The sequence below is a fragment of the Nanorana parkeri genome, unplaced genomic scaffold (genome assembly GCF_000935625.1).
Source record: "Nanorana parkeri isolate BGI_ZX_2015 unplaced genomic scaffold, ASM93562v1 scaffold10, whole genome shotgun sequence".
NCBI lineage: Eukaryota > Metazoa > Chordata > Amphibia > Anura > Dicroglossidae > Nanorana > Nanorana parkeri.
Window position 1 is genome coordinate 5,245,296 of NW_017306278.1, and position 12,915 is coordinate 5,258,210.

General features: G+C 42.7%; 1 protein-coding gene across 1 annotated transcript in view; it reads right to left on the bottom strand.

Moving 5' to 3' along the window:
* Nucleotides 1–11,853, bottom strand: part of PTPRJ (protein tyrosine phosphatase, receptor type J) — a 48,406-nt gene extending 36,553 nt beyond the window's left edge. The window contains exons 1-2 of the mRNA XM_018554962.1: nt 11,658–11,853; nt 1,599–1,853 (exon numbers count right to left, since the gene is read on the bottom strand). Coding sequence (XP_018410464.1) covers nt 1,599–1,853; nt 11,658–11,853 — 451 coding nt within the window. The remainder of the gene's footprint in view (nt 1–1,598; nt 1,854–11,657) is intronic.
* Nucleotides 11,854–12,915: the final 1,062 nt, after the last annotated feature.

A 12,915-nucleotide genomic window follows, 5' to 3' on the forward strand; every position in this document is an offset into this window, starting at 1 on the left:
CATTCTACATGATTACTTGTCGGGTTTTCCTTTCCATAAGGGAGTTTTTATTCACTTCTTTGAAAATATGACTACTTCAGAAAGAGCCAATTCCCTAGCATAGCCTCCTCCCTCATTGCACATCATAGCCCTCTCCTGTTCTGGGAGTGTCTAATTACTGTCTATGGTGACCCAGCTCATCTACCCCCCTTCACCTCTTACATAACCCTTTATGTAGCTGCTGAGGGAGGAGAGAAGGGAAGTACTATACAGTGTCACTTGAGTGACAGCTCTAAGTCTACTGGAACTGCTGATAGCACATCCAAGATGGCGGCACCCAGTCTCGGGGCTTTCAGATATCTACACAATGGAGGCTGTTGCAGGAAAATGGCATGCATAAAATGCACTAATTAGTCATATAATCTTATTAGAAGAATTATGGTAAAATGTATGGTCTGGTGACAGGGTCTCTATAACAAGAGCGTGAGACTGATACATACCTTCAACAAGCTGCCATGTTGCTCCTTTCACCAATTGAATCTGCTCCCGGTGTAAGCTCAGTGTCAGAGCTTACGCAGAGCTATTGACCTTCTCTCCTACCTCACATGACAATGCTAATGCCAGGCGTCTGACCCCCGAGGACCGAGCACTACAGCCTGGGAGGAAGGAGATAAGCTCATAAGCTCTCCCATACCAGGAAGTACTGGGCATAACCAAGTCAAACGGAATGGTGAGTGAGGAGGTGAAAGAGACAATTAGTAGGTGTGAGGGGTGTCCTATCAAGAGAACCTGTCACTTTACCTTGATTCGGCAAAGTGACAGATTCTCTGCAACTTCAATCAAAATCCAGTGAAAATTCACATTAACAATAAAATAACACAGTGTCAGAAACCAGGAACGAGGCAAAGAGAGTTTATAAACTATGCGCATTTCACACCTCATCTTCTCAGTCATTGATACACCGATCCCCCCTTTAACTCAGATTTGGAGCTTTAATTATAGCGGTTTCAACAAGTACCTTTTTTCTGCGATACATGACGCGCGGCTGTTTTACCCCCGATTGTGTTCGGTAGCACGGACGAAATCGCAGTGGGAAACCATGCGATCCGCCAGCGCGACTGGGGTGCCATTAGAAAATAATGGCACCCACAGCGCTATCGTTGCACACCTGGGCGACTCCTGAGCGTGCGGCAATCCGCGCGGAATCGTGCACGATTGCGGTGGGGTGTTGCCTAGGTGTGCACCGGCCCACACAACAACACAATCAGCGTGATTTTTAAATTGTATAATACGTTTTTGAATGTTGTTGCCATATTTATATACTAAATTAAATACTGACCAGATCTTATAGACTATGTAAAAGCTTCACAATATTATACTCTCTTACTGTCTACCAGTAAATACGGGACATTTTATGTCAATAATACCTTTTATACCCCATTTCCTGAACACTGGGGGCCCCCACAATATAAAATATCCTCATCTAAGTTCATGGAGGGTCGACAAATTAATAAGAAGAGACAGCTGAGGATTTATAGTATGAACACTGAGCAATGTACAGATTATGAATACAGCGCTCATGCTATGCCCAGCAGGTCACATGACCGGATCATACTCACACGTGGCCTCGGTCACCGATGTGGCAATATTGTTACAGTCCCCACTGACTGTCTGTATGGTGATGGTATAGTTCCTGCCTGGTAGTAATCCTGGGAACGTCACTGATAGAGAAGTAGTTTCTTGTATGCTATTTACATCTCCGGTTTTACTGACAATATATTTAGACACTTTCCCTGCTGGTGCCGTCCAGTTCACCACCAGAGAATTCGGTGACTTGTTATTGCTCACTGTGATGATAGAAACTTGTCCAGGGACTAAGAGGAAGAAAAATCAGATAAATGTAAATTTTCATTAAACCATCATCATGTAAATACAGACAAGATACAGATTTAAAGTCCAAACAATCCCTAACAATGAGCTTCTAATATTCCCCCCACCTTTTTTTAATATACAGTGGTAGGCTGGCATATTGTTAGATCTGTTTGATATGAGGTGCAAATACTCAACTGTCCTGTGTCCGGCACACACTTCCAAGAAGAAACTCTTCAGTGGACTAGTTGGTACTACTGGTTACTACTTGAACTGGTCTTTGGGACTGTGAAATAAGGTAAACTTAAGAGCATTACATTATATTCAAGGCTTGGGGACAATCTATTAAAGGAGATCTATGGGGTTAGGGCTTTTCCCCATAGTTCTCCTAAGGGTAACGGGAGGACACAAATTAGCGTCCTCCTGTCCAGTATACCACGAGCTACAGCTCGTGGTATACTGAGACGCCGCAGCTGAAACGGATCCCGACAATTATGTCTGGATCCGCCCAGCTGCGTGAGTGACAGCTGGCTCTGCCTATCTAGAGGCAGAGCCAGCTGTACCCACCACCTCACACGTCCGTTTCGCCAGTCAGCGCTAGAGGATCGGAGTGGGGAGGGGGGAATCCAGTCCCTCAACTGTCACGGCTCTATGCCGTGACAGGATCGAGAAGTGAGCGAACGCCGGTATGTGTTCGCTCACTTCCCGATCTACTGAGCCGACCTGTGACAGTTTAATTGTCACAGGTCGGCTAGAACTATGAGGATGAGTGAAAATCACCCCCCCCCCATAGTTCTCCTTTAAGGGGTTATTAGCTCACATTTCTAGAAAGAGAGTTTAGCCCCCATACAGTTATCAGAATGTGATATTTTGAGTTATATTGGCCCTTCTCTATATATGAATACAGTAATAATATAGTTATGCTAGCTTCATTCTAACTATACATTTCTTAATTCTAACATGGAGCTGCATGGAGCTGAGAACTCTGGGTACTGCTTGGTTATTGATAAGAGTGGCCTGGTCCTGGGCATATTATGTACTTGTGCCCATCCACACCACTGATTTATTATTATTATTATTATTATTATTATTATTCATTGTTGTGGTGGATTAATATTGCATTTGTATGTTGTTTCAATTATTCCTATTGAAGATACACTCCCTGGAACCTGGCACCAAATCCAACAAGCAGAATAGAATGCATAGCTGTGGATTGCACTCTGAAATTGCATGAGCAGGGGTAGGCAACTTTGGCACTCCAGCTGATTTTCGTCATGCCTCTGCCTCTGGGAGTCATGTCCATGACTGTCAGAGTCATGCAGTGCCTCATGGGACTTGTAGTTCCACAAGCACTGGAGTGCAGAGGTTGCCTACCTCTAGTAAGAGTAATAAATATTTCAGCAGCAAGTGACTTCATCCATCTTTGAGCTGCTGAATGACCAATAACTCTTTTCTTAGTGACAGGTTCTCGTTACCTCTAGCCAGTGTTTCTATATTTATGACTCTGCATTCCACCTGCTCAAACCAATGAGCCTAAACAAAGCCAAATCTGTCATATTCTGAATAGGCTAAATTCATGACACAATCTACCTTGTTATGCAGATGTATTAAAGGAAGCCAATGAGGTCTTACTTTCTTTTCATATTCTGAATTACACTTACGTGCACAGGTAGTTAGGGACACGGGGTCAGATTCAGTGACAGTATCAGCGGCTCTTGTATATATCAGGAATGTATATGTTTCTCCAGCTATGAGATTCTCTATTGTAACCTTATTATCGGCATTCACTATTGTATTATTGATCAGTGCAGATGGAGATGTGACATTTGTCTGGATTCTGTAGCTGTAAGAACTCTGATACTCAGAGGGGTTGCTCCAATTCAAAGACACAGAGCTTGTTGTAGACGACGTGCTTTGTAGGGATTGTACCGGCATCGGTTCTATGGAAAAAAAAAGTTCTCAATGCAGTAACAAGAAGTGTAGAGGGACAGCGGGAGGACAGGAGGGTCAGCATCAGGAAAGTCTACAAGCAATGGTGAAAGGAAACATTGCTCAATGACACAAACTGTATAAATGGTATGATAGAGCTCATCTTCCTAATTATAACCCTTATCCAGGCATCAGCACCATTTGTAGCAGCATTTGCATAGCATTTGTAGTTAAAAATACATGCAATTATTTCTAAATACAGTAAATGCATAACTGGACAGTGTATTTTGTTTTATAATATTTGTCTAGGGTCCATATTAAACCTGAACTCCAGAAACAAAAGAAAAAATAATAACTAAATATATACTGTATACCATATTTGCCGTATACGACGGGTTTTGAGACCTAAAAACATCGGCCGAAAATCGGGGGTCGTCTTATACGCCGGGTATGTCGGCTACATATACGTCGGCTACATACAGTATACGCGCTGAGCCAATCACAGCAGGCTTTGTATTAATGAATACAAAGCCTGTATTCATTAATACAAAGCCTGCCGTGATTGGCTCAGCGCAGTATACTGTATGTAGCCGAAGCTACCGTACATACAGTATTACCGCACATCCAGCGGACTGACAGATTAGCCTCCCTGGCGGTCTGATGATTTAATTTTTTTGTTTTTTGTTTAACTTTAAAAAAAGTCTTTATTACAGGCTGGGGGGAGACAAGACCAGTCACCCTGCACAAGGAGAGAGAGCAGCAGGGAGCGGTTTTTATTACAGGAAAGTCCTGCACAAATTTCTGCTGGATTTTTGTACAGATGTAGAAGAAATACATGAAGGACACCAGGAGTAAGAACACACTTGGGGTCTATTCACAAAGCTGCCGAAGGATCTGGTTGTAGCTTCAGCCGATCCTTCGGGCTAGCTTCGGCCGCAGGACCCCTTCGGTTCTATTCACAATAGCCCGTACAGCTCCACCCATCAGGTCCATCAGCAGAGGGCGGGTACAATGCTAGAGGGCGGGGGCATCGCTCGTGCCAAAATAAATAAAAAAAGACACAGCGGTGTTTCTCTCCTTGGCGGCCGGGAGGGGGAGGCTCCCAGAGCGCCCGGGAAAGTTTTTTTCTCTTTTTTCCTTTTTTTTAAAACAGCAGCAGAGCCACCGGACAATAGGAAACTATTGGGCGGAGCTAGCTGGCACTGCAGTATCACTGCGTCATGTACTTTGTTCTAGTGGGAAAGCCTTGTAGTGCTCAGTAACTAGCAGGGACTGTAGAAGACGTCTGTAATTGCAGCCCCGGTGACACAAAACTGCTATAAGCATCAGGTCCCCACTTTGTTACTACATCCCAGGGTTTAAATCACCAGGGGGTATGACAATTTCCACTAATGCAACATATTTAAAAAAATATCCTGTACCGTTGTAAGAAACCAAATGCTCTGATAGAGGAATATGTGTGGTACTTGGCATCTTAAGGTTTTAGTGCATCTCATAAGAGTCATGCTTTAGACCTGCTCTAGGCCCATGAGCTTCCATATTGTTTTTCCATTTTTTATGGCAGTGCCAGCACATTAGCCTTTGTTAGATCCTGTATTGATGCATGGATACAAATTCATTTTATACCTGCCCGGTTTCCTGATTGGATGGGAAGCCTGGGAAGCAGCAGCCACGCTCCCTTGCAGCTTCCCGGGCACCGAGGACTGTGGCTGTTATGTGAGGAGTTTAAGTAGCAAGTTGGGGAACATAGTGGTGGCGTAGTGGTTAGTGCTTCTGCCTTGCAGCACTGGGGGTCCCTGGTTCAAATCCCAGCCAGATCACTATCTGCAAGGAGTTTGCATGTTCTCCCTGTGGGTGTGCTCTGGTTTCCTCCCACACTCCAAAGACATGCTGGTAGGTTAATTGGCTCCTCTCTAAAAATTGGCCCTCTATGTATGTGAGATAGGGACCTTAGATTGTAAGCTCCTTGACAGTAGGGGTGGATGTGCAACTATGTAAAGTGCTGTGTAAATTGCCAGTGCTATATAAATACCTGTAACTATATATATCTCATACATACACAGACCTCAGGCATCCTGGATTCCCACCTCTTCAACTGTCCCTTACCTCTTCCAGCAGTAATGAAGCAGGGAGCCTGGCATGTGGCCATGTGACCACCACCCAGCTTCCTGATTGGATGGGAAGCAACAGCCATGTTCCTTTGCAGCTTCCTGGGCACCAAGAACTGTGGCTGTAATGCAAGTGGCAAGCTATGCTGCACTCTACATCACTGAGCTGGTCACAGAGAGATCTTTGTGATCCCTCCACTGGCTCAGTGACTAAAAACACAGTGCCTGCTGTTGTGGTTTTGGTGTTGTGCTCGGGGTGATTAAGGTGTGCCCTGGCACACCCCCTGCACACACCTATGCTCTGAGTACCCAGCTGCCTTTACCAGAGCGGCTTGTTTGGAAAGCATCCTTACATTGGATCATTTAATTAAGCCTGAAAATCCCAGCACCTCTTAATCATTTATTTCTGAATGTCTGAATCCACAGTAGCCATAAGCAAAACAAGAGCAGGTTCATTGAAAAAGGGGCTAAGCTAGTACAGAAGGTGGTGCTTAGCTGGTAGAGGAGCTGGGGCTTATATAAAGTTTGTTTTTTGCCTTCGCTAGTAATACTAATACATAATGATGTAATGGGTCCTCAAAGGCAAAGTAAGATTTGACTCTCTTGTTATGCATGGCCAGAGTAATTTCTGGGTCCTGCTCCTCTTGCCTGGGTTCGTATTAGAACTCCGCACAGCATTGGTAGATTCTTTTTGTACATATGCTGTAAGACAAAATGAGGAGCAGATAACTGCTTGTCCAGGATGTTTAAGTGATGGAAACTGAGAATTGCAAGTCAGACTGTTGAGTATGATTGGATAAGATGGTTATTAAGTTCCTTGAAGAATCTGTGTAAGCCTCCATTCCTTCTGCCCCCAACAAAGAGCCCAGGCATGAGAGTCATAGATGAAAGCCAATGAAGAACTTTATATAATTTTTGGAGCTAGTGAGTTTATGTAGGAAGGAAGTATTATCTAGAGCCAGTCTAAAGCTAGGAGGATTGTCCCTTTGGGATACTAGTAGGAAGATTACTTGGATGCTCTCCTTATAGTACATGACCAGGCAAAACAATGTTCCAAAGAAGAGATGGGGGGGGGGCATTCCCAAAATTGCTCTTCAGTCTATTTTCACGGTACTAGAACCCTTCCTCACCAATGTAACAACAACCTTTCAGAAAACCACCTCATGGTGGTCACATAAACTCATTTGTATTAATACCACCCCCAAACCCAAACCTATACACTTTTCTAGTTACTTAAAGGACCACTATCCAAAAAATATTGTATTATACTTAATGTAGGAGGTTAATGTTTAATATGAGACTTAATTATTTTAATGTTACAAACCTGTGTCAGTGACAGGAGTGGGAACAGACTTTATTCACTGCTTTGGAAATTTGACTACTTCAGAAAGAGCCAATTCCCTGGCATAGCCCCCTCCCTCATTGCACATCATAGCCCTCTCCTCTTCTGGGTGTGTCTAATTGCTGTCTATGTTGTCCGAGCTCCTCTACCCCCTTCACCTTTTACATAACCTTTTATGTAGCTGCTGAGGGAGGAGAGAATGGAAGTACTATACAGCGTCACTTTAATGACAACTCTAAGTCTACTGGAACTTCTGACATCACATCTAAGATGGCGGCACCCAGTCTCTGGGCTCTCAGATAACTACACAATGGAGGCTTTTACAAGACCAGATCTTATAGACCAGGGCTCAAAATTTCAAGTCCTGAGCTACTAGCCAGGCCTTAAGAGTTACTCGCCATCCTGTGTCCTGCCCACACTCCCCAAGAAGAAACTCTTCAGTGGACTAGTTGTTGCTACAGGCTACTACTGAAACTGGTGTTTGGGACTGTGAAAAAAGGTAAACTTACGAGCATTATATTCAGGGCTTGGGCACAATCTATTAAGGGGTTAGCTCACATTTCTAGAGAGAGAGTTTAGTTTCCATACAGTTATCAAAATGTGATGTGTATTCTTAGAATGTACAGTGCTAGCCCTCCTTTAGACAGAGATGTAAGAAATCAAACGTTTAAGATCAGGGTTTGAGGTAGGCAGTTGAAACTAAAATATCAAACATTCAGTGCAGGGGTGTATCGCAAAAGCTCAATAATTTAGATTAAATCTATGTGAATAGTTGTCTATAAAAAAGTGATCAAAGGATGTATGAAAATTATCTAATAAATGTTTAAAAAACTGTGATAAACTGTGAATAATTGTATCAGGTGTGAATAAATATATTATGAATAAACAATGTGTAACCATTTAGATAAACTGAAACAAAATGAAAATAAACTTCTATCAATATATCCGTGAATAGTCCAAATCTTTTGTAGTTTTTCAAATCTTTAAAAGTCCATAAATGTAAGACACTTCCACAACGAAAATTCAGTGCAATAATGTGTTCAACGAAAAATCCAAAACTTCCACAGTGAAAAATCAGTACAATAATGTGTCCAACACAAATCCAAAAACAGAAGAAAAAACGAAGAAAAAACTACAAAATTTGAAAAACTACAAAAGATTTGGACTATTCACGGATATATTGATAGAAGTTTATTTTAATTTTGTTTCAGTTTATCTAAATGGTTACACATTGTTTATTCATAATATATGTATTCACACCTGATACAATTATTCACAGTTTATCACAGTTTTTTAAACATTTATTAGATAATTTTCATACATCCTTTGATCACTTGTTATAGACAACCATTCACATAGATTTAATCTAAATTATTGAGCTTTTGCGATACACCCCTGCACTGAATGTTTGATATTTTAGTTTCAACTGCCTACCTCAAACCCTGATCTTAAACGTTTGATTTCTTACATCTCTGTCTAAAGGAGGGCTAGCGCTGTACATTCTAAGAATACACATCCAATTAAGGGCCTATTGCCCTTAGTCCATCCGCTTCCCATACCCTTTTAGAAAAACTATCCTTCACTATTTATCATTTTTAACACATATATTTTTAATAATATTTTTTAATAATATTTGTAATATCATTTTTAATACCATATATATCTTATCATTCCCAATTTCCAATAGCGCAAGTTCTTGCAATTAATATATCAGAATGTGATATTTTGAGTTATATTGGCCCTTTAATGTACCTCCTTCTCTGTATATGAATACAGTAATAATATAGTTATGCTAGCTTCATTCTAATTATACCTTTCTTAACTCTTATCATTATTATTATTCATTGTTCTGGTGCATTAATAATGCATTTGTATGTCATTCCAGTTATCTCTATTGATGATGCACTCCCTGGAATCCTAGACACCAAATCCAACAAGCATAACAGAATGCATAGCTGTGGACTGCACCCTGAAATTGCATTAACAGGGGTAGGCAACCTTGGTACTACAACTGATTCCATCATGCCTCTGCCTCTGGATGTCATGCCATGACTGCAGTGGTGTATTTTGGTTTTGTGCTGCCCTAGGCAAGACTAAACTCGGGCACCCCCTCAATCTCAGGAGAGCTGTGCATGGTCTCAGGTGGGCTGTACAGGGTCTCAGGAAAGCTGTGCAGGGTTTATGGGGGGCTGTGTGGGGTCTATGGTGGACTGTGCAGGGTCTCAGGAGGACTGTGCATAGTCCCTTTCCTTGCATACATGTGCTGATCCTCTTACCTGCAGCTAAAAGTGCCATCAGTACCAACAGGATACATTGCAGTCGCAGCCTGCTTCTGGGACATCCTGCCATCAGATCACATGCTATGGCCAGCCCCGAGCCACCCGCTGCTTCTCCATGTGGACCTCCTGTACAAAGCCAGCCAGACCGCATCTCACTGGGCCCTCCCCTCCGCCGGGCAGCTCTCTAATTAGGCAGCCGCTCTTAGGGCCTTGCGGCCACGTAGTTTGCCTCATTAGGCAGCCGCCGCTGCCTGATTCTGTGCCGCCCAGCCTCGGCCCACTGGGGCAAAGGCAAGTCCGGCCCTGTCCGCCTCATTGGTTTGGGGTGGCCTTTTCTGCCGCCCCCCTGGAAAGTGCTGCCCTAGGCAGATGCTTAGTTTGCCTTGTGGTAGATACACCCCTGCATGACTGTGAGAGTCTTGCAGTGCCTCACGGGACGTAGTTCCACAAGCACTGGAGTGCAGAGGTTGCCTACCCCTAGTAAGAGTAATAAACATTGCAGCAGCAAGTGACTTCATCCATCTTTGAGCTGCTGAATGACCAATAACTCTTTTCTTAGTCACAGGTTCTCTTTACCTCTAGCCAGTGTTTCTATAAGACTTTATGACTCTGCATTCCGCCTGCTCACACCAATGAGCCTAAACAAAGCTAAATCTGTCATATTCTGAATAGGCTAAATTCATGACACAATCTACCTTGTTATGCAGATGTATTAAAGGAAGCCAATGAGGTCTTACTTTCTTTTCATATTCTGAATTACACTTACGTGCACAGGTAGTTAGGGACACGGGGTCAGATTCAGTGACAGTATCAGCGGCTCTTGTATATATCAGGAATGTATATGTTTCTCCAGCTATGAGATTCTCTATTGTAACCTTATTATCGGCATTCACTATTGTATTATTGATCAGTGCAGATGGAGATGTGACATTTGTCTGGATTCTGTAGCTGTAAGAACTCTGATACTCAGAGGGGTTGCTCCAATTCAAAGACACAGAGCTTGTTGTAGACGACGTGTTTTGTAGGGATTGTACCGGCATCGGTTCTATAGAAAAGAAAAACAGTTCTCAATGACAGGAATGTATATGTTTCTCCCGCGGTCAGATTCACTATTGTAACCTGATTATCGGCATTCACTATTGTATTATTGATCAGTGCAGATAGAGATGTGACATTTGTCTGGATTCTGTAGCTGTAAGAACTCTGATACTCAGAGGGGTTGCTCCAATTCAAAGACACAGAGCTTGTTGTAGACGACGTGTTTTGTAGGGATTGTACCGGCATCGGTTCTATAGAAAAGAAAAACAGTTCTCAATGCAGAAAAAAGAAGTGAACAGGGACAGCGGGAGGACAGGAGGGTCAGCATCAGGAAAGTCTACAAGTAATAGTGAAAGGAAACATTGCTCAATGACACAAGCAGTATAAATGGTATGATAGAGCTCATCTTCCTAATTATAACCCTTATCCAGGCATCAGCACCATTTCTAGCAGCATTTAAAAATACATGTAATTATTTTTAAATAAATGCATAACTAGACCCAAGTGTATTTCATTTTAAAATATTTGTCTAGAGTCCATATTAAAGCTGAACTCCAGGAACAAAATAAATATATTTATATTTCTCCCTAGCCATAAAGGATATAAATCCACTTTGTGTGCACAAAATGCCTTTGCAAATCTAGACATTACCTTGTAAAAATTGTGATAACATCATCACTGAGCTGTATATAGCCTGTGCAGAGAGCAGAGCTGTGGGAGGTACCCAGCAGGCCCCACCCAGTATAGACTGCCTGCAGAAAACTACAGGAGGGCGCGGGGACAAGACCAGTCACCCTGCACAAGGAGAGAGAGCAGCAGTGACCGGTCTTTATTACAGGAGGGGGCGGAGACAAGACCAGTCACCCTGCACAAGGAGAGAGAGCAGCAGTGACCGGTCTTTATTACAGGAGGGGGCGGAGACAAGACCAGTCACCCTGCACAAGGAGAGAGAGCACCAGTGAGCGCTTTTTATTACAGGAAAGTCCTGTACAAATTTCAGCTGGATTTTTGTACAGATGTAGAAGAAATACACGAAGGACACCAGGAGTAAGAACACACTTGACTCTTGTATTTAAACAACATTTTAAATATGCAAAAACAGTGAACACCTACTTGTGAATAGAAACTGGCTGACAGGCGTGCTCTGATACCCCCGGACACCGACTGTCACCACACTGATAGTGTAATTGGTCCCAGATGTCAGGCCGGTAATTGTAGAAGATGTGGAAACTTCCGTATAAGTTCTGACCGATGATGCAACTGATGAATTCCAATAACTAATACTGTAGTTCTTTGTTACTCCGTCCATATTTGCTGGATTACCCCAAGATATTGAAATGTTGTGAGTTGCAGCTGTAGCAATTATCAGAGAACTTGGCGGGGTCGGATCTGTCAAATATAATATGAATATTATTATAAATTATATATAAATTCCAGTGCCAAGGGGTTCAGACCTTCATTCTCTGCCTCTCGCAGCCTCTTAGGAACAATAGCAGAAGACCTAACACTGTTGTTTACAATGTAGTGTAGACATAATGGCACTCATTCAGGCTTATTCCATGGAGCAGTGCAAAGAGCAACAGGGATTTGTATTAGTCTGTACTGACCAATCACTAAATCATACGGCTGAAGAAATCATTCTGATTGGCTGCTATTAATCACTGCGTCATGTACTTTGTTCTAGTGGGAAAGCCTTGTAGTGCTCAGTAACTAGCAGGGACTGTAGAAGACGTCTGTAATTGCAGCCCCGGTGACACAAAACTGCTATAAGCATCAGGTCCCCACTTTGTTACTACATCCCAGGGTTTAAATCACCAGGGGGTATGACAATTTCCACTAATGCAACATATTTTGAAAAATGGTAGAGGAGCTGGGGCTTATATCAAGTTTGTTTTTTGCCTTCACTAGTAATACTGATACATAATGATGTAATGGGTCCTCAAAGGCAAAGTAAGATTTGACTCTCTTGTTATGCATGGCCAGAGTAATTTCTGGGTCCTGTTCCTCTTGCCTGGGCTGGGCTCGTATTAGAACTCCGCACAGCATTTGTAGATCCTTTTTGGACACAGAATGTAAGACAAAATGAGGAGCAGATAACTGAGGGACATAACTGTTTGTCCAGGATGTTTAAGTGATGGAAACTGAGAATTGCAAGTCATACTGTTGATTATGAATGGATCAGATGGTTATTAAGTTCCCTGCAGAATCTGTGTAAGCCTCCATTCCTTCTGCCCCCAACAAAGAGCCCAGGCATGAGATTCATAGATGACAGCCAATGAGGGACTTTATAGAATTCGGTCTAAAGCTAGGAGGATTGTGCCTTTGGGAGGATACTAGTATGAAGATGACCAAAATGCCTTGCTTATTGTAC